Genomic DNA, 20,561 nt, shown 5'->3' on the forward strand with positions numbered 1-20,561 from the left:
GAGAGAGATTCCTAGCAGTGGTCTCTCTTCTCGTCTGAGCCTCTCCTAGCGTGTCTCCTCTCTCTGAAGACCTCTCTAGCAGTGTCTCTCTGAGAACCTTCCTAGCAGTGTCTCTCCGCTGAGACCGTCTCCACATTGTTCCTCTCCTGAGACTCTCCTAGCAGTGTCTCTCTCTTCTCTGAACTTCTAGAGTGTCTCTCTCCCTGAGACCTCTCCTCGCAGTGTCTCTTCTGAGGTTCCTAGCAGGTTTTCTCTCCCTGAGACCTGCTCCTAGCAGTGGTCTTCGTCTCTCTGGGAGACCCTATCTAGCAGTGGGGTCTCTTCTCTCTGGAGGAACCTCTCCTAGCAGTGTGTTGGACCTGCCAGCGTTCATACCCACTCTTGGAGAAGCCTCTCTAAGCAGTGTCTCGCTGTTGCGTTGCACAGACCGCGGATTCGCCGACATGGCTTCGTTGCATCTCTCATCTGAGGCGCTAGTCATCTCCTGTGAGGACCGATCGATGTCTCTCGGCTACTGACACACTATATCGATGCTTACTTGCCTCGTGTGCAGCTCGAGGATGTGCACGCGATTCATGCGTTAATCTTACTGCAGTGTGCTGCTCAATCATATACCTCATCAGCTGGGCTCGAGACCTCGAGCCGACCGCGGAGCATGGTGTCGTGTGCGGCTACGGCGATAGAGCTGCTGCACGCGTATGGAGCTAGTCTCTACACAAGCGAGTCTAGATGATCATCACAGACGCCCGACGACAGGTGCTCTGCTGAGGCAGTGTCACTCTCCTGAGATCTCCCTAGCAGTGTCTCTCTCCCTGAGACTCTCCTAGCGTGTCCTCTCTCTCTCTCTGAGACTTCTCCTAGCAGTGTCTCTCTCCTGAGACTCTCCTAGCAGTCTCTCTCTCCCTGAGATGCTCCCCAGCAGTGTCTCTCCTCCCTGAGAATTCCCTAGCAGCTGTCCCTCCCTAGACCTTCCTAGCAGTGGTTGCTCCTGAGACGCTCCTAGCGTGTCTCTCTCCCTGAGACCTCCCTAGCAATGTCTGACCTTGAGACGCTCCATAGCCGTGTCTCTCTCCCTAGACCTCTCCTAGCCAGTGTCTCTCTCTTGAGACCTCTCCTAAGCATGTCTGACTTGAGACCTCCCATAGCAAGTGTCTTTCTCCTGAGACCCTCTCCTAGGCAGTGTTCTCTCTCTGAGACCTCCTAGCAGTGTTCTCTTCTCTGAGACCTCCCTAGCAGTGTCTCTCTTCCCTGAGACCTCTCCTAGCAGTTGTCTTCTCTCTCTCTCTCCTCTCTCTGAGACTCCTAGCAGTTGTCTCTCTCCTGAGACCTCCCCTCGCAGTGTCTTTCTCCTGAGACCTGCTCATAGAATGTCCTCCTCTTCTGAATCATCCGCCTGGCAGTGTCCTCTCTCTCTGAGACCTCTCCTAGCAGTGTCTCTCTCGCCTGAGACTCTCCTAGCAGTGTCTCTCTCTCTCTCTCTCTCTCTCTTCTCTTGAGCTCCCCTAGCAGTGTTTCTCTGAGAACCTCTCTAGCAGTGTCTCTCCTCCTGAGGAACCTTTCCTTGCAGTGTCTCGCTCCCATGAGACCTCTCCTAGCAGTGTCCTCTCTCCCTGGAGACCTGCTTCCTCAGAAGTTCTCTCTCTTTTCTGAGACCTCTTCTAGCAGTGTCTCTCTCCCTGAGACCTCTCCTAGCAGTGTCTCTCTCCTGAGATCTCCCCTAGCAGTGTCCTCTCTCTCTCTGAGAACTCTCCTAGCAGTGTCTCTGCTCCCTGAGACTTCCCTAGCAGTGCTCTCATCCCTGAGACCTCTCCTAGCGTTCTCTCTCTCCCCTGAAGACCTTTCCTAGCAGTGTCTCTCTCCCTGGACATCTCCTAGCAGTGTCTCTCTCCCTGAGACTCTCTGAAGGTGTCTCTCTTCTGAGACTTCTCCTAGAAGTGTCTCTCTCTCTCTGAGACCTCTCCTAGCGCGTCTCTCTCTATGAGACCGTCTTCCTAGCAGTGTCTCTCTCCCTGAGACCTCTCCTAAGAAGGTGTCTCTCTCCCTGCGACCCTCTCCTAGAAGTGTCTCTCTCTCTAATGAGACCTCCCCTAGCAGTGTCCTCTCTCTCTCTGAGACTCTCTTAGCAGAGTCTCTCTCTCTCTCTCTCTGAGACTCTCCCAAGCGTTCTTCTCTCTCTCTCTCTTTCTCCCTGAGACTCTCCAAGCAGTGTCTCCTTCTCTTCTTTGAGACCCTCTCTTAGCAAGTGTCTCTCTCTCTCTCTGAGACTCTCCAAGCAGTGTCTCTCTCTCTCTCTCTCTTCTGAGACTTCTCCAAGCAGTGTCTCTCTCTCTCTCTCTGAGACCTTCTCTAGCAGTCTCTCTCCTCTGCTCTGAGACCTCTTCTTGGCAGTGTCTCTCTCCTCTCTGAGACCTCTCCTGCAGCGTCTCTCTCTTCTTGAGACACGTCTCTTAGCAGTGTGTTCTCTCTCTCACTGAGAGCTCTCTTAGAGTGTCTCTCTCTCTGAGACTCTCTAGCAGTGGTCTCTCTCTCTGAGACTCTCCTAGCAGTGTTTTTTCTCTTCTCTTCGAGACTCTCCTAGCAGTGTTCTCCTCTCTCTCTGGCTCCGCTAGCAGTGTCTCTCTCTCTCTGAACCTACTCTTAAGCAGTTGTCCTCTCTCTCTCTTCTCTGAGCACCATCTCCTTCAGTGTCTTCTCTCTGCCTGAGACTCTCCTAGCAGTGTCTCTTCTTTCTGAGACCTCTCTTAGCAGTGTCCTATCTTCTCTCTCTCTGCTCTGAGACTCTCCTAGCAGTGTCTCTCTTTTCTGAGACTCTCCTAGCAGTGTCTCTCTTTCTGAGACCTCTCTTAGCAGTGTCTCTCTCTCTCTGAGACTATCCTGCAGTGTCTCTCTCTCTCTCTCTCTGAGACTCTCCTAGCAGTGTCTCTCTCTCTCTGAGACCTTCTTAGCAAGTGTGTCTCTCTCTCTCACTGAGAGCTTCTCTAGTAAGTGTCCTCGCCTCTCTGAGACCTCTCCCTAAGTCAGTGGTCTCTCTCTCTGAGACCTCTCTAGCAGTGTTTTCTTCTCTCTGAGACTCTCCTAGCAGTGTCTCTTCTCTCTCTGAGACTCTCCTAGCAGTGATCTCCTCTCGTCTCTGAGACCTCTCTTAGCAGTGTCTCTGCTCTCCTCTCTCTGCTGAGACCTCTCTAGCAGTGTTTCTTTCTGAGATCAATTCCTTTAGCAGTGTCTATCTCTCTCTCTCTTGCTCTGAGACTCCTCCTAGCAGTGTCCTCTCTTTTGCGACTCTCCTAGCGTGTCTCTCTTCTGAGACCTCTCTTAGCAGTGTCTCTCTCTTCTCTGAGACTATCTAGCAGTGTCTCTCTTTCTGAGACCTCCTCCTAGGCAGTGTTCTCTTCTCTGAGACTCTCCTAGCAGTGTCTCTCTTTCTGCGACCTTCTTAGCAGTTGTTATCTCTCTCTCTCTCTCTGAGACTTTCCTAGCAGTCGTCTTCTCAGACCTCCCCTAGCATGTTCTTTCTCTCAGACTCTCCCTTCAGTGTCTCTCTCTCTCTAGACCTCCCCTAGCAGTGTCTCTCTCTCTCTGAGACCTCTCTTAGCAGTTCTCTCTCTCTCTCTCTCTGAGCTTCCAGCAGGTCTCTCTTCTTCTCGTTGAGACTCTCCAAGCAGTGTCTCTCTCTCTTCTCTGAGACCTCTCTGAGCAGTTGTCTCTCTCTCTCCTGAGACTCTCCGAGCAGTGTCTCTCTCTCTCTCTCTCTCTGAGACTCTCCTAGCAGTGTTCTCTCTACTGAGAGCTTCTTAGTAGTGTCTCTCTCTGAGACCTCTCTTAGCAGTGTGTCTCTCTCTGCTGAGATCTCCTAGCAGTGTTTTCTCTCTTCTCTTGAGACTCTCCTGCAGTGTCTGCTCTCTCTCTCTGAGACTCTCCTAGAGTGTCTCTCTCTCTCTGAGACCTCTCCTAGCAGTGTCTCTCTCTCTCTCTCTCTTGAGACCTCTCTGAGCCGTTCTCTCGTCTCTGAGACTCTCCGAGAAGTGTCTCTCTCTCTGTCTCTCTGAGACTCTCTAGCAGTGTCTTCCTCTCTCTCTGAGACCTCTCTAAGCATGCGTTCTCTCTCTCTTCTCTGAGACCTTCTAGCAGTGTCCCCTCCCCCCTCCTTTCCCCCCTCCCTGAGACTTCTCCTAGCAATGTCTCTTCTCTCTTCTGAGACTCTCCTGCGTGTCTCTCTCTCTCTGAGACTCTCCTAGCAGTGTTCTTTTCTTGAGACCTCTCTTAGCATTGTGTGTCTCTTCTCTCTCTCTCTCTGAACTTTCCTAGATTTGTCTCTCTAAGACCTCCTAGCAGTGTTCTTTCTCTCAGACTCTCCTAGCAGTGTCCTCTCTCCTCTGACCTCCTAGGCATGTCTCTCTCTCTCTGAGACCTCTCTTAGCAGTGTTCTCTCTTTCTCTCTCTCTAAGACTCTCCAGCAGTGTTCCTCTTCTCTCTTCTCTCTTGAGACTCTCCAAGCAGTTGTCTTCTCTCTCTCTCTGAGACTCTCTTAGCAGTTCTCTCTCTCTGACGACTCTCTTAAGCAGTGTCTCTCTCTCTCTGAGACTCTCCGAGCAGTGTCCCTCTCTCTCCTCCTTCTCTCTGAGATTCTCCTCCGCAGTGTCTCTCTTTCTGAGACCGTCGTCCTAAGCAGTGTCTCTCCTTTCTGAGAGCTCTTTGGCAGTGTTCTCTCTCTCTCGAGACTATCCTAGCAGTGTCTTCTCTTTCTGTAGCACCTCTCTACAGTGTCTTCTCTCTCTGAGACTCCTCCTAGCAGTGTCTTCTTTCTGAGACCTCTCTTACAGTGTCTATCTCTCTCTCTCTCTCTGTGAGACTTTCCTCGCAGTGTCTCTCTCAGACCTCCCTAGCAGTGTTCTTTCTCTCAGACTCCCCTGGCAGTGTCTCTCTCTCTCTGAGACTCTCTAGGCAGTGTCTCTCTCTCTCTCTCTCTGAGACTCTCCAAGCAGTGTTCTCTCTCTCTTCTGAGACTCTCCAAGAGTGTCTCTCTCTCCTCCTCTCTGAGACCTCCATCTGAGCAGTGTCTTCTTCTCTCTGAGACTCTCCGAGGCAGTGTCTCTCTCTCTCTCTCATCTCTGAGATCTCCCTAGCAGTGTCTTCTCTCTCACTGAGAGCTTTTAGTAGTGTCTTCTCTCTGAGACCTCTCTTAGCAGTGTGTCTCTCTCTCTAGACCCTCTCCTAGCAGGTCTTTCTCTCTCTTGAGACTCTCCTAGCAGTGTCTCTCTCTCTCTTGAGACTCTCTCGATGCCTCTCTCTCCTCTCTGAGCCTTCCTAGCAGTGTCTCTCTTCTCTCTCTCTGAGACCTCTCTGAGCAGTGGTCTCTTTCTCTCAGACCTCTCCCTATCAGTTCTCTCTCTTCAGACTCCCTGCAGTGTTGTCTCTCTCTCTCTGAGACCTTTTAGCAGTGTCTCTCTCTCTCTTCTCTCTGAGACTCTCCAGCAGTGGTTCTCTCTCTCTCTATGAGCCTCTCCAAGCAGTGTTCTCTCTCTCTCTCTGAGACTCTCTGAAGCAGTTGGTCTCTCTCTCTCTGAGACTCTCCGAGCAGTGTCTCTCTCTCTCTCTTCTCTCTTGAGACTCCTCCTAGCAGTGTCTCTCTCTTCCCTGAGAGCTCTCTTAGTCGTGTCTTCTCTTTCTGAGACCTCTCTTAGCAGTGGTGTCCTCCTTCTGAACCTCTCCTAGCAGTGTCCTTTCCTCTTCTGAGACTCCTCCTAGCAGTGTCTCTCTCCCTTCTCTGAGACTCTCCTAGAGTGTCTCTCTCTCTCTGAGACCTCTCTCTAAGCAGTGTCTCTCTCTCTCTCTCTCTGAGACCTCTCTGAGGCAGTCTCTCTGCTTCTCTGAGACTCTCCGAGAAGTGTCTCTCTCTCTCTCTCTCTGAGACTCTCCTAGCAGTGTCTCTCTCCTCTGAGAACCTCTCTAGCAGTGTCTCTCTCATCTCTTGAGAGCCTCTCTTAGCAGTGTCCTCTCTCCTCTATAGACCTCTCTAGCAATGTCTCTCTCTCTTCTCTCTGAGAAACTCCGCTAGCAGTGTCTTCTCTCTCTCTGAGACTCTCCCTAGCAGTGTCTCTCTTTCTGAGACTCTCTTAGAGTGTCTCTTCTCTCTCTCTTCTGAGACTTTTCCTAGTCAGTGTCTCTCTCAGACCTCCCCTGAGCATGTCCCCTTTTCTCTCAGAACCTCTCCTACAGTGTCTCTCTCTCTCTCTGACCCCTAGCAGTGTCTCTCTCAATCTCTGAGACTCTCTTAGCAGTGTCTCGTCTCTCTTCTCTCTAGATCTCCAGCAGTGTCTCTCTCTCTCTCTCTCTGTAGACTCTCCAAGCAGTGTCTCTCTCTCTCTCTCTGGAGACTCTCTTAGCAGTCTCTCTCTCTCTGAGACCTTCTTAGCAGTGTCTCTCTTTTCTCTCTGAGACTCTCCGAGCAGTGTCCCCTTCTCTGGTCCTTCTCTCTGCGACTCTCCTAGCAGTGTCTTCTTTCTGAGACGTCTCCTAGCGTGTCTCTCTTTCTGAGACCTCTAAACTTAGCAGTGTCTTCTCATCTCTCTGAGACTAATCTAGCAGTGTCTCTCTTTCTGAGACCCTCTCCTAGCAGTGTCTCTCTCTCCCGTCTGAGACCTCTCCTAGCAGTGTCTCTCTTTTCTGAGAACCTCTCTTAGCAGTGTCTATCTTCTCTCTCTCTCTGGACTTTCCTAGCAGTGTCTCTCTCAGACCCTCCCTAGCAGTGTCTCCTTTCCTCTCAGACCTCCCTAGCAGTGTCCTCTCTCTCTTCTAGACCTCTCTTAGCAGTGTCCTCTCTCTCATCTCTCTCTGAGACTCCAAGCAGTGTCTCTCTCTCTCTTCATTGAGACTCTCCAAGCAGTGGTGTCTCTCTCTCTCTCTCTGAGACTCTCTGAGCGTGTCTCTCTCTTCTGAGACTCTCCGAGCAGTGGTCTCTCTCTCTCTCTCTCTCTGAGACTCTCCTAGAGTGGTTCTCTCTCCTCACTGAGAGCTCTCTTAGTAAGTGTTCTCTTCTGAGACAGTCTCTTAGAGTGTGTCTCTCTCTCTGAGACCTCTCCTAGCAGTGGTCTTTCTCTCTCTCTGAGATTCCTAGCAGTTGGCTCTCTCTCTCTCTGAGACTCTCCTAGCCAGTGTCTCTCTCTCTCTGAGACCTCTCTAGCAGTGGTCTCTCTCTCTCTCTCTACTGAGACCTCCTTCCTGGAGGCAGTGTCTCTTTCCTCTCAGAGCCTCTCCTATCAGTGGGTCCTCTCTCTCTCTCAGACCTCTCCCTACAGTGTCTCTTCTCCTCTGAGACCTCTCTAGCAGGTGGTTCTCCTTTCTCTCTCTCTGAGAACTCCTCCAAGCAGTGTCTTCCTCTCTCTCTCTCTGCAGACTCTCCAACGCGTGTCCTCTCTCTTCTCTCTCTGAGACCTTCTCTGAGCAGTGTTCTCTCTCTCTGAGACTCCTCCGAGCAGTGTCTCTCTCTCTCTCTCTCTCTGAGACCTCCTAGCAGTGTCTCTCTCTCACTGGAGAGCTCTCTTAGTAGTCGTCTCTCTCTCTGAGACCTTCTCCTTTAGCTGTGTGTCTCTCTCTCTGAGACTCTCTAGCAGTGTCTTTCTCTTCTCTTGAGACTCCTCCTAGCAGTGTCCTCTCTTCTCTCTCTGAAGACTCTCCTAGCAGTGGTCTCTCTTTCTTCTGAGACTCTCCTAGCCGTGTCTCTCTCTCTCTCATCTCTGAGACTCTCTGAGGCAGTCCTCTCTCTCTCTGAGATCTCCGCGACAGTTCTCTCTCTCTTCTCTCTCTGAGACTCTCCTACAGTGTCTCTCTCTCACTGAGAGCTCTCTTAGTAAGTGTCTCTCTTCTGAGACGCTTCTTAGCAGTGTGTCTCTCTCTCTGAGACTCTCTAGCAGTTCTTCTCTCTCTCTCTGAGACTCTCCTAGCCGTGGTCTCTCTCTCTCTCTGAACTCTCCTAGCAGTGTCCTTCTCTTCTGAGACCTCTCTCTCAGCAGTGTCTTCTCTCTTCTCTCTTATTGAGACCTTCTGAGCAGTCTCTCTCTCTCTGAGAACTCTCCGAGAAGTGTCTCTTCTCTCTCCTCCTGAGATCTCTAGCAGTGTTTCTCTCTCTGTGAGACTCTCCTAGCAGTGTCTCTCTCTCTCCTGAGACCTCTCTTACAGTGTCCTCTCTCTCTCTGAGACCTCTCGTAGCAATGTCTTCTCTCCTTCTCTCTGAGACCTCTCCTAAAGCAGTGTTCTCTCTCTCTGAGCTCTCTAGCAGTGTCTCTCTCTCTGAGACCTCTCTAGCAGTTTCCTTCTGCTCTCAGACCTCTCCTAGCAGTGTCTCTCTCTCTCTTGACTCCCTAGCAGTGTCTCTCTCTCTCTGACGACATCTCTTAGCAGTGTCTGCTTCTCTCTCGTCTCTCTAAGATCTCCAAGGCAGTGTCTCTCTCTCTTCCTCTGAGGACTTCTCCAAAGCAGTTCCTTCTCTCTTTCTCTGAGACTCTTCTTAGCCGTGCTCTCTTCTCTGAGACCTCTCTTAGGCAGTGTCTCTCTCTCTCTGAGACTCTCCGAGCAGTGTCTTCTCTCTCCTCCTTCTCTCTGAGACTCTCCTAGGCAGTGTCTCTCTTTCTGAGACCTCTTCCTAGCAGTGTCTCTCTTTTCTGAGACCTCTCTTAGCAGTGTCTATCTATTCTCTCTCTTGAGACTTTCCTAGCAGTGTCTCTCTCAGACCTCCCCTACGCAGTGTTCTGTTCTCTCAGACCTCCCCTGCAGTGTCTCTCTCTCTCTGAAGACCTCTCTTAGGCAGTGTCTTCTCTCCTCTCTCTGAGCTCTCCAAGCAGTGTCTCTCTCTCTCTCTGCTGAAGACTCTCCCAAGCAGTGTCTCTCTCTCTCTCTCTGAGACCTCTCTGACGCATGTCTCTCTCTCTCTGAGACTCTCCGAGCACTGGTCTCTCTCTCTCTCTCTCTCTGAAGACTCTCTAGCAGTGTTCTCTCTCTCCTGAGAGCTCTCTTAGTAGTGTCTCTCTCTCTGAAGACCTCTCTTAGCAGTGGTGTCTCTCTCTCTGAGACCTCTTCCTAGCAGTGTCTTGTCTCTCTCTCTGAGACTTCCTAGGAGTGGTCTCTCTCCTCTCTGAGATCTTCACTAGCAGTGTCTTCTCTCTCTGAGACTTCTCTAGCAGTGTCTCTTCTCTCTCTCCTGCGACCTCTTGAGCAGTGTCTCTCTTCTCTGAGACTCTCCGAGCAGTGTCTCTCTCTCTCTCTCTCGAGATCTCCTAGCAGTGTCTTCTCTCTCTCTGAAACCTCTTTTCTAGCAGTGGTCTCTCTCTCTCTCGAGACTCTCTTAGCAGTGTCTCTCTCTCTCTGGAGACCTCTCCTAGCAGTCTCTCTCTCTCTCTCTGAGACTCTCTCTAGCAGTGTTCTCTTTCTTGGACTCTCCTAGCAGTGTTTCTGCTCTTTCTGAGACTCTCTTAGCAGTGTCTCTCTCTCTCTCTCTCTCTGAGACTTTCCTAGCAGTGCCTCTCTAGACCTCCCTAGAGTGTTCTTTCTCTCAGACTCTCTAGCAGTGTCTCTCTCTCTCTCTCGACCTCCCTAGCAGTGTCTCTCTCTCTCTGAGACCTCTCTTAGCAGTGTCTCTCTCTTCTCTCTCTTCTCTAAGACTCTCCAAGCAGTGTCTCTCTCTCTCTCTCTCTGAGACTCTCCAAGCAGTGTCTCTCTCTCTCTCTCTGAGACTCTCTTAGTCAGTCTCTTCTCTCTTCTAGACTCTTCTTAGAGTGTCTCTCTCGTCTCTGAGACTCTCCAGCAGTGTCCCTCTACTCTCCTCTTTTTCTCTCTGAGACTCCTTCTCTAGCAGTGCCTCTCTTTCTGAGACCCTCTCTAGCAGTGTCTATCTCTCTCTTCTCTCTCTCTTCTGAGACTCTCTAGCAGTGTCTCTCTCAGACCTCCTACGCAGTGTCTCTTTCTCTCAGACCTCTCCTAGCAGTGTCTTCTCTCTTTCTCCGACCCTCCCTAGCAGTGTAATCTCTCTGAGACCTCTTCTCTAGCAGCTGTTCTCTCGAGACCTCTCCTAGCAGTGTCTCTCTCTCTCTCTGACGACTCTCCTAGCAGTGTCTCTGCTCCAGACCTTCCCCTAGCAGTGTATCTTTCTCCTCAGACCTCTCCTACGTTCTCTCTCTTCCTCTCTGAGACTTCTCTAGCAGTTCTATCTCAGACCTCCTAGCGTGTCTCTCTTCTCACTCTCCAGACCTCTTTCCTAGCAGTGGTCCTTTCTTCTCTCTGAGACTCTCCTAGCAGTGTCTCTCTGCTCTCTGAGACCTTCTTAGCAGTGTTCTTCTTCTCTGAGACTCTCTTAGCAGTGGTCTCTTCCTCATCTCTGAGACCTCCTCCTGCAGTGTGTTCTCTCTGGACCTCTTCCTAGCAGTGTCTCTCTCTCCTGAGACTCTCTTAGCAGTGTCTCTCTCTCTGAGACCTCTCTTAGCAGTGTTCTCTCCTCTCTGAGACTCTCCTACAGTGGTGTCTCCTTGAGCCCTCCTAGCACGTGTCTCTCCTCTCTCTGAGACTCTCCATAGCAGTGTCTCTCTCTCCTCTGAGGACTCTCCTAGCAGGTGTCTCTTTCTCTCCTCTTCTCTCGGAACCGTTCCCCCCTCCCCTAGCCAGTTGTCTCTCTCTCTCGAGACCTCCTAGCAGTGTTCTCGAGACTCTCCCTACAGTGTCTCTCGGAGACCTCTCCTACATGTCCTCGGAGACCTTCTCCAGCAGTGTCTCTTCTCTCTCTGAGACCTCTCTAGCAGTGTCTCTCCTCTCCTCGGAGACCTCTCCTAGCAGTGTCTCTCTCTCTCGGACAACTCTCCTGAGTGTCCTCTCTCCTCCCGAGACGTCCCCTAGCAGTGGTCTCTCTCCAGACTCCCTAGCAGTGTCTTCTTCTGAGACCTTCCTAGCAGTGTCTCCTCTCCTCTCAAGACCTCTCCTAGCAGTGTCTCTCTCTCAGACCTCCTTAGCAGTGGTCCTCTCTCAGACTCCTTAGCGTTGTCCTCTCTTCTCAGACTCCCTTAAGCAGTGTCATCTCTCTCCTGACCTCCCTAGCAAGTGTCTCTCTCTCTGAGACCTCCCTAGCATTCTCTCTTCTGAGACTCTCCTAGCAGTGTCTCTTCTCTCTCAGACCTCCTAGCAGTGGTCTTTCTCCTCTCTGACTGAGAGACCTCTCCTAGCAGTCGTTTGTCTCTCCGGAGACTCTCCTAGCAATGTTCTCCTCTCCCTCGAGACCTCTGCTAGCAGTGTCTCGTTCTCTCGAGACTCTTCCTTAGCAGTGTCTCTCTCCCTTCGGAGACCTCCTTGGCAGTGTCTCTCTCATCGGCGACCTCTTCTAGCAGTGTCTCTCTAGTCCCTTGCGTGTCTCATCTCTCGAGACTCTCTCCTAGCAGTGGTCGTCTCTCTCGGAGACTCCTCCTAAGCAGTGTCCTCTCTCCTCGGAGACACTCTCCTAGCAAAGTGTCTCTCTCTCTGAGACCTCTGAGACCTCTCCTAGCAGTGTCTCTCTCTCTGAGACCTCTCCTAGCAGTGTCTCTCTCTCAGACCTCCCTTAGCAGTGTCTCTCTCCTTTGAGGGCACATTACCTCAATCCACTGTCACTGATGGTCCTTCTAATGTCCTCTACCACTGCACTGTATCGGTAGTACTGTATGTTCAAGTATAGCATTACATGTACTGTATGATCTGATCTTACATCCATTTCAGTGGTTCAGCATAGTTTAGGACGGGTACGTTTATATAACCATCTCACTATTAAAAATGTTTAGTCTGGATTCCTACAGTAAGACAACCATGTGGGTGTGCTGTCTGTCAGACACTCACTGGACCAGACTGACTTTATGAAAGGGATGTGGCTGGATACTCTAGAAGGCAGACAGACAAAGTGACAGAGACAGTGGGTGTATGGCAGCAACAAAGGATCTCCACTTTGGCCAACTTTGAGCCTCTACTGACACAGACAGCTGGCTGTAATATAAAAGTATAAACTCTCTGCACTCTCTCTCTTTCCTTATATCGTTGTCCTCTATCTCACCCCTACCTCCCTCTCTCTCTCCTGTCAGGATGTGCTGGGTGAACCATGTGACCGGTGTGTGGGTCTACCCCCTGTTGGAGCAGATCAGTCCCMTGGCGAAGGTGGCCTTCTTCTTCTGCCTCACTGTCCTGATTAACATCTACTACGTCCTGGGAGAGATCCTCAACAGCTACATCTGGGACGGCTCCAAATGTAAGCCCTCAGGACGTCTGGCAGCCGCTTGTGTGTGTGTGATAGCCACAGTGCGAAGCGGAATAGCATGTTAAGGGCCTGTACTGGCGCAAATCCCTCCACAGAATCCCTGTGATTTCAGAGCCTCTATTAGTTCTCGCACTCACACCAGCACTCACCCACACACACAAGTGCAAACTAGTGCAAAATGTGTAACACACTAACATATATACTCACACACACACTGCACATACACTCGCACACCTACACACAGGAGTACACACTTGAGCTATCACACACACACATTCCTGTACCCATTTCCATTAAAAGTGCGGGCTGGGAGGTCTGTGGGAGTAGTGCTACCTGCGGTGCTGAGTAACAGATGGGAAATGAGAGGAGAGAAGAAGAGTAGACTGCAGCTAGCAGACACCAAATCCCTCAATCCCTCCTCCTCCCACCTGTTTGACACTGACCCACAAATCAGCACAACCATTCCATTTCCTATCACAAACTTCTACATCCTTTGATCTGCTCACTATTCCCTCATCTCTCTTACCATTCTCATTTCTCTTGTCCCCTCCGGTCTCCTCTTCTCCTCTCCTTTCTCTCTCTCTCTCTCCAATCCTCTCCCCTTCACCCATGTTCTCTCCTCTTTCTCCCTCCTCTCTTTTCTTTCTAATCCCTTCATCCTCTTTCTCCCTCTCTCTCTCCCACTTCACTTCTTTCCAATCCACTCTCCCTGGCTCTCTTTTGCAATCCCCTCTCTCCTCTCCTTGGTTTAGTCCTGCTGTGATTTAGCTCCATCCCTCAGAGCTCATGTTCCCATCTCACCACTCCAACATAACCTCAATTTGCCCAAACGGGACATTTTATGATAGATATATGAGGCCAATTGGTCAGCTATGAATGTTCAATTGGCTTTTCATTTTGGATATAAAGTGATATTTGCGACTATGGTCTCAAACTCTCTACATTTACAAACTGTTAATATTTCTGCTCTCTGTCTTTTACAACTTCATATTCCCCTCAACACCACTGATTTGAGTCGTGCACGATTAAAGTAGAGAAAACCGTGCATTGGTATTTCTCTCTGTCTTCCAGGTGTTCTAGACACAGACAAGGCTAAAGCCGACTGAAGGCCAACACGTGTGGGAACCTTGCCGTCAAGTCAAGACCCAGTCCTCACTGGGCTGCCGCAAAGACAGGCCCAATCCCGACCCGGACTGCAGAATAACAACCACTGTGTAAATAAATTATGGAAAAATATGTGGGAATATTATGTTGGCTTTTAAAGCTGTGCGGAGTCCTCCTCTTAAAATCGTTGAGACTGTAGCTAAGAACTGATGCCTGTTTTCCGTCAATGACAAGGTGGGATATGAATTCACCACCTTTCTATTTACTGGCGGTATTACGATGACATTACATTTACCCAATTATTAGTATTTAATCATCCTGTTCATCCACCTCAAAGGCTCAAGTTATTATCTGAACACAGAGTATACTGTATTAATGGAATGAACAAACTGCTACAGTATGATATTAATCTTAAGATGCTTAGGCACACCAGCAGAGTTAGCAAAAGCCATGTATTCAAATTCTCTTCTCTTTTTTTCTTTTCACTGGAGTGCTTTCCAGCGAGGGCATCTCCTACAGTGGCATGAATGATAGCCTTTTCCTGGATGTGTAGTGCCTAACAGCTGTACCACAGAATGTTATTTTCTAGGACAGCCAGACTGGCAGCTCCGCTGCTCTAAAATACCGTTTCTTGTTTTAATGCTTTTGTAAAAAAAGGATGACCGCATTTAAAGTGTATGGTCTTTCAATAAAAAGTTGCTATTTAGAGCGAGTCAGAGGTGTCGTGGACGTGTGTGTGTGTGTGTGTGTGTCAGCCAGTCTCACTACAGCTCTTCTCTTCACAGACTCACATAACACTAAGTTCCACGGGAATGACGGCCCAGCCATTCAATTAAAAATAACCACACGTATGATTTCATTTTTGCTCTATATTTTCACTGGCAATTTCTGCCTTGCTTTTTCAGATGCACTCTGTCCAAACATAACAATTCCTTTGTGCAGCGCTGGACAAGCTCTTAACGAGAAACACACACATTCCAGTCCATAAAGACACACTAAATAACCAGAAGCTCAATGCAGAAGAAATGTACCCATAATATGTCTTTTTATTCACAGCTATTCCAAGGCTCTAGTAACTCTGGGAGACAGACCTCAAAAGCTCTCGAAATAATGTTAGCCTATAATGTAAGTATACCACAGTATATAATAGAAACAGTTGGTACATTCTTTGAGTGGCTGTACGTTTATTTCGAGAGTGATATGATCTCTGCTGCTGTTTATCATTTTTAAACAGACTGGCAATTTATTACAACCCTATTAACACCAATGTTTAAACAGAGCCAAAACAGGCAAATACCAGAGCATACTATATATCCTCTCTAGCTATCCTCACTTTTATATTCAACAAAACCTCAAAGTGTACCACCAGAACCAACTCCTGTAATAACAGCTGTCAGCTCAATTAGATGGAAAAATKAAACCCTTCTCATCCATCCCTCTCTAGTGAAACAGAAATAGGTGCTCTTGACAACTGTGGTTTTTCATCGTGATAGAGAATGACATCTTTGCCCGGGTAAGTTGTTTTGTATACACTTTTGTAATGGCGGAATGTGTGCACAGTCGCAGGCTCTCTGTCAGCTTGATAACAAGAGAACGACACTTCAGTCTTCTCATTAACACTGCCGGTCCCCCATGTGGAGGTGACAAATTGAATGCATTTTGAAGGACTTTGCTGGCATTCATTAGCATTGCAATTAGGGCAAAAACAGTGTTCGGTAAGCAGGAAAAGCTTGAGCAACATGCAAGGCTTAGTCAAAGCCAAAAGTGTCATGACTACAAACTGAGGCAGAAATGCCAGAGCCAGCCCAAATAACATTACCGCTCGACGTGTATCGACATCAGTGGAGGTAAAAGCTGTTTAAATGCAGCCTTTCTGTCTCCAGGCCCCACTAGGTGGAAAACAATGCAGCTAAATCTGYAGCCACAAGATGGAGGCCCAGATATAGCCCTGCATCGTGGCTCCAAGTACTCACTGTGATGGTTCTCAACCCCTGCAGCCTCCAAGCACAGAAAATACAGAGTACAGATCCTTTGGCAAGGTGTGTGTGTGCGTGTCTGCCGGATGTGTGTGGGCGGGCGGGCAGCTGAGCAAGTGTACTGTGCCAGTCTTAGGCAGGGATCCTGAGTGGTACTTTGGCTGTAGCAGCAGAGCTCTACAGGAGTGACTTTCAGGGGGGGGGTTGTATAGTTAGAATGTACCCAAGGGCAAGAGATTGCATCTAAATCGCCACAGCCGCAATCATCAAAGATTTGAAACCTTTAAAGGAATGAGTCATAATACACAAAGCCAGGGGGAAGTGAAGATATTAAGTGAGTAAGAATAATCACACTGCAGCCGGTAGGTGATAATCACTGTTCTCTTATTGTAGAATAAACTCTCAAACACCAGTCAGTTACTGAAAATCTGAAATAAATTGTCAAATTTCCTGTAGATATAGCAATGGTGATCACTAGCTAGAGGTTCGCAATTCTTCAAACTTTACATTGTCACCTTCACAAAGTGTTTATCCACAACATTAACATTGGTGAATAAACCACACACGGTAGTTGAACTAAATAAAGAGAACATTTTACRCATTTAAAAACATTTGATTAGATTTACAAGAGAGCGTTTTAAACCATAGTGAAAGCTACAGCAGGTCATTTGGAGCTGGTACAACCGGAACTGTCTGATGCTGACGGGGCGGTGAGTTCCTCTGTTCCTGATCCTGTCCAGTGAAGAGACCTCTCTTTAAGGCTGAGGGATGCTGCCTGCCTGCTGCAAGTGACGGGGAGGCGTTTCAGACTGACTATTACCCCACACAGCTGTGCTCTATGCTACAAACACATTCCGTTTGTCACACACCAAACTGCAGTCCTGGTGTGAGTGTTGGTGGTTACTGAGACTGAGATCAAAATACCCGCGGGAGTTGATGGAACGGACATTTGTCTCCTTTCTGATCTGAAATAAGTTGGTCCCTCATTGAAATATGGTCCATCTGAAGTGATTTCTGGCCTAGTCATTCAGTAGGAGAGACAGGACTGTCTGCATGGGCGCTCCCAGTCTATTATACTATTCAGTGTTCCTTCTCCCGCTGAGACTAACGGTGTGAATACGTATTTGTTCTTCAGCAGAAAATAAATAAATCACAAAACAGCTATGCCACTTAGTAATCACAACATTTTCAAAGTAGAGAACCCCACCATCCTATTGTACATGACGACGCCAGTACTTAACAATCCAAGACATGCATACCAAACACAGAAACTATCACAGACATGATACATTGGAGTGGGAAATGGCCTCGGGGGGGCAACACTGATTTCAGATCCATGACGGCAGTTGATGACTGACGCCAGAGAGAGAGAGAGCTCCTTTAGAGGTTGCTGAGGGGCCCCTGGCACCTGCCTTAAGCTCAGCTCATCCTAGACCCAGGGTGCTCGGAGTGAGATCACATCTGGGTTAGATGAGAACACGGAGAAGAAGAGAACCCAGACAATAATGCAGTCCGGACAGTTTCTGTCTACTTGGTACTGTACACTAATAACCATAATAAAGTCAGCAGCAGCTCCTCACATAGCCAACCACACAGGAAAGATACAGAGCCTGCAAAGCGTTGCAGCAATCAAGCCACTTTCCAGGTCCYGGATAGTGTCCAGACAAACTATACTGCAAGGGTCTAATATACGGTCAATAATATGAAAAATAAAATGAGTGCTAACACAAACAGCTGAGCAAATAAGTGAGAACACAAAAAAATCTATTTGATTCCTTTGTCATACAGACAAATCCAAGTCTATTTAGGGAAAAAGCTTGGTTAGCTACTCCCTTTACGTCATCCTTCTCTGCTCCTCACCTAATTTCTTAAAGTCTAGAGCCCCCTGCTGGACAAAATCAAAATCTCACTCCTTCCTTGTTTTCGGCTTGGGAGCTGAAATGGAAAAAACTGTCTTTCAAAGTTGTGCAACTATAATGTACATGATAATACTTAGATACTTATAATGCTGGTTATAGGATGAGATAAATCCTAAATGAGCAGTTCTTACCATTAGGGTTCTCCTGTTTATAAAAAGTCTTCAGCATCTCCACTGCTTCCTCTGCTCTGAAGCCAGAGATACACTGAAAATGAAGGAGCAATTGTTTAATCATTGCCCTCCTGAAGTAAATTAATGATCCTACTCAACTCTAGACAAGGCTCGGATGAGGATGCATTTCAACACGGGATAAACAGTMTCTTTCCAACAAAAGCACAAAGAGATTGGGTTCAAAAAGAATGCTGTGAACACTGGACGACATATTGTACCTTAAATGATGAGCCAGTGTGAGGTAGATCAGCAGAGGGGATGTCTAGAACAGATCCACAGCCACCAAACCTGTCATTATTACACCCATAGACCACTAGAGGAATGTCTGTTGCACCGTTAAAGGTAAAACTGATAATGAGGGGCCTCCCGAGTGACACAGTGGTCTAAGGCACTACAGACTTGGCTCATCAAGCTCTAGCGACTCCTTGTGGCGGGCCGCGAGCCTGCAGGCTGACTACCGTGGTCAGTTGAACTGTGTTTTCTCCGACACATTGGTGCGGCCTGCTTCCGAGTTAAGCGGGCGGGTGTTAAGAAGCGCGGTTTGGAGGACGCATGACTCGGCCTTCGCCGCCGAGCCCGTTGGGGAGTTGCAGCGATGAGACAAGATCGAAATTGGGGAGAAAAAGGGGGTAAATATATATATAAATAAAATSTAAAAAGGATAATGAGGTTTGAAACGCAAGGCGAGTTCGTTTTGAGTCGCCGGGTGCCGCGGGTGGGTGGAGTTTGCACATTTTAGACCATTCTATTRGGCCTCAAGTGAAATCTCCACCCACCCGGGGCATCAGGCAAAACAAACTCGCTCTCAGACATGTCCTACAGAGTAGGGTGTCCACCCACTCGGTGAAAACGCGCTTTGGTGATGAAATTTCACTTCCTTATGTTAGTAAAATACATTTTACCAAGACATGTGACTGTAAATATTCTGAATCGTTCAGGGGGGTCTTTCAAAAACATATTAACATTATATCCCAAAACTCAGATTTCATAACCTAATTAACCTAATACATCCAATAATAAKCACCGAGCTCTTTTGACATAGCGGAGCAGGTTTCTCGTAACAATTTGAGGACTTTACATTTGTCGTCTTCAAAGTTGTTTCAGCGGGTCGCAAAAAGCTAAATTAGCATGACACGAGCTGAATTAAATGTGAAAGACTGAAAATAAAAAGCTTGGTATACGCTCAGTGTTCCGTTGACATTTCACAGATACGCTTGTTTTGTGAGAAATCTTCTGAAAAGAACAGGAATTTCGAATGTGTACTAAAATGAATGAAAATACTACATGCCATCGATAACCATTTTACATCTATATTAATCTATGTCCTGCGGATTCGAGAAGAAAGATGACGATTTCAACAGGAAAGTCACCCTGTCAGGTAGCCAGTAACCTTCATTCTTGCACAGAATCCAGCCTAGCTGTTTTTCCAGATTTTTGACCACTTTTCTTCCTCTGGCCTCCATTGATTTAGTCACCCCCATTTTACAAGGGTCAAAACGACAATAATTTTTTTACGGATTATGATGAGACATGAGGTTTGGACCATTGGTTTTCTTGGAGGATTATCTACACAACATATTATTTTACCCATTGGTCAAAATATAAATGTTTGATTGGCCATCCTATACAGAGTCATTTGAGGTAAACCCCCACAACAAACCTACACAAATGCTACAATAAGCTAGGTAACCCAAGTGGAGACTGGTTGATGAGGTCATAAGGATACTGGTCAGGCGAAGAGCTCCTGCACACATGATGCAAGGCTCCACAGTCACGTAGAGCACAGTCCTCTCACACACTGTCCTGGGGTCCAGGTCTCTATGACGACACCACTCCAGCACCTGGTCCAGAGCCACCATCTCAGCATGGCGAGTGGCCTGGAACACACAGAGACAGATAACATTAACAGGCATGGCGTTGGAAGGGTAGGAGAAAGAGAACGATTCCAGTGGTTCTCAAACCTCTCCTCTGAGATCCCCAGCCCTTCCATGTGCTAGCTCTGGAATAGATCAAACACTTCTGATTCAACTTGTCAACTAATCCTCAAGCCCATGACTAAGTGAACCAGGTGAGCTAGTAAAGGGCTACAACAAAATTGTGAAACGTCTGTGGATCCAAAAAGAGACGCTTGAGAACCACTAGATTAGGGTACCGGTATGGCTTTGGTAAATGCCTTTGTTTGGACACGTGCAAGGCAATAACCACAGCAAATAACCATTGAGGAGATGTGTTTGCCTATGATAGCTCAGCTGAAATGATTAAATTACTCACATTTTTTGTTTCATTCACTTCATTTCTCCCCTTTCCAAGAATCTCATTGTTGTAGACCATGAGACATCCAACAGGCACCTCACCATTCTCCAAAGCTTCTTTTGCCTGTAAAGAGGTGGAGATTATTATTAGTACACTGTAATATTCATATTACAGCAATTTAAAATCGTGTGTTGTAATTTACTGGTGGGATTGACCTGTCCTGCCTTGCCAAAATGCGCCGTTAGTGGTCGCTGTTCCGTTCCTTTTCTTTTGCGTCTTCATAGTGAAAACGCAAAAGAAAAGTAACTGATTTGTTTTGGCGTTCTCTAACAGTTATTGAAACCCCTAAAGAACTAAACACCGACCACCCAACGGCGCATTGTAGCTATAGGTCCTGCACCTACGCCAGGGTTTCCCAAGCACGGCCATCGGGACCCCAATGGGTGCACGTTTTGGTTTTTGCCCTAGCACTACAAAGCTGATTCAAATAATCAACGAATTAATCATCAAGCTTTCATCAATTGAATTAGCGGTGTAGCGTTAGGGCAATAACCAGAACCTGCACCCCATGGGATCTCGAATACCTACTTTGGGAAACGCTGCCCTATGCCAAACCAACCATGTCAAAGGCATTAGCCATCCACCTCTGTATGTCTTCGGCACATGGCTGAAAGTTCTCTCTAGAAACGACATCATTCCCCACATGCTCTGTCCCCATGTTGAATGTACAGTCTGAGAAACTAGATAAATTAGATTACACAAACGCACACCAACTAACTACTCCAATTACAGAGAGCTCATGCAACAGAGTTATAAAATCCCCACGCTCTGCCTAGAACAAATTAGCGCACATTGAAGGGGAAGATAATATTGGACGGACCAC

The 20,561-nt window shown here is 48.0% G+C and overlaps 2 protein-coding genes and 1 long non-coding RNA gene across 7 annotated transcripts in view; 1 reads left to right on the top strand and 2 right to left on the bottom strand.

Moving 5' to 3' along the window:
- Window positions 1-14,088, top strand: part of aig1 (androgen-induced 1 (H. sapiens)) — an 84,937-nt gene extending 70,849 nt beyond the window's left edge. For both annotated transcript variants that reach the window (XM_023973749.3, XM_070435879.1), the window contains 2 exons: window positions 12,084-12,247; window positions 13,328-14,088. In XM_023973749.3, coding sequence (XP_023829517.1) covers window positions 12,084-12,247; window positions 13,328-13,362 — 199 coding nt within the window. In that variant the 3' untranslated portion in view covers window positions 13,363-14,088. The remainder of the gene's footprint in view (window positions 1-12,083; window positions 12,248-13,327) is intronic.
- Window positions 191-2,074, bottom strand: LOC139023232 (uncharacterized). Its single transcript, XR_011474371.1, has 4 exons — window positions 2,049-2,074; window positions 1,867-1,895; window positions 1,654-1,683; window positions 191-210 (listed from the first exon to the last, which is right to left on the bottom strand). It is a non-coding gene; the product is annotated as an uncharacterized lncRNA (long non-coding RNA).
- Window positions 14,089-15,648: 1,560 nt separating the features above from the next.
- On the bottom strand, window positions 15,649-20,534 carry adat2 (adenosine deaminase tRNA specific 2). 4 transcript variants are annotated; one of them, XM_023973751.2, is made up of 7 exons: window positions 20,298-20,531; window positions 19,697-19,801; window positions 19,152-19,302; window positions 17,644-17,750; window positions 17,387-17,459; window positions 17,197-17,271; window positions 15,649-16,797 (listed from the first exon to the last, which is right to left on the bottom strand). In XM_023973751.2, the coding sequence occupies exons 1-6, from the start codon at window positions 20,394-20,396 to the stop codon at window positions 17,243-17,245; spliced, it is 564 nt and encodes a 187-aa protein (XP_023829519.1). In that variant the 5' UTR covers window positions 20,397-20,531; the 3' UTR covers window positions 15,649-16,797; window positions 17,197-17,242. The 4 variants fall into 4 exon arrangements, with proteins under 4 accessions (XP_023829519.1, XP_023829522.1, XP_023829518.1 ...); XM_023973754.2 differs by having other exon boundaries at window positions 15,649-17,271; window positions 20,323-20,534; XM_023973750.2 differs by having other exon boundaries at window positions 15,649-17,271; window positions 20,298-20,530.
- Between the last annotated feature and the right edge of the window lie 27 nt (window positions 20,535-20,561).

The sequence above is a fragment of the Salvelinus sp. IW2-2015 genome, linkage group LG28, assembly GCF_002910315.2.
Source record: "Salvelinus sp. IW2-2015 linkage group LG28, ASM291031v2, whole genome shotgun sequence".
Lineage (NCBI taxonomy): Eukaryota > Metazoa > Chordata > Actinopteri > Salmoniformes > Salmonidae > Salvelinus > Salvelinus sp. IW2-2015.

Excerpts from the sequence above, each read along its gene's own strand:
- adat2 (XM_023973751.2), bottom strand. The coding sequence starts at position 20,396 with ATGGGGACAGAGCATGTGGGGAATGATGTCGTTTCTAGAGAGAACTTT. Across the intron at positions 19,802-20,297 it reads TGGCTAATGCCTTTGACATG|GCAAAAGAAGCTTTGGAGAA; the intron begins GTTGGTTTGGCA and ends ACCTCTTTACAG. Across the intron at positions 17,460-17,643 it reads ACACTGGCTCATCATTTAAG|TGTATCTCTGGCTTCAGAGC; the intron begins GTACAATATGTC and ends CTTCATTTTCAG.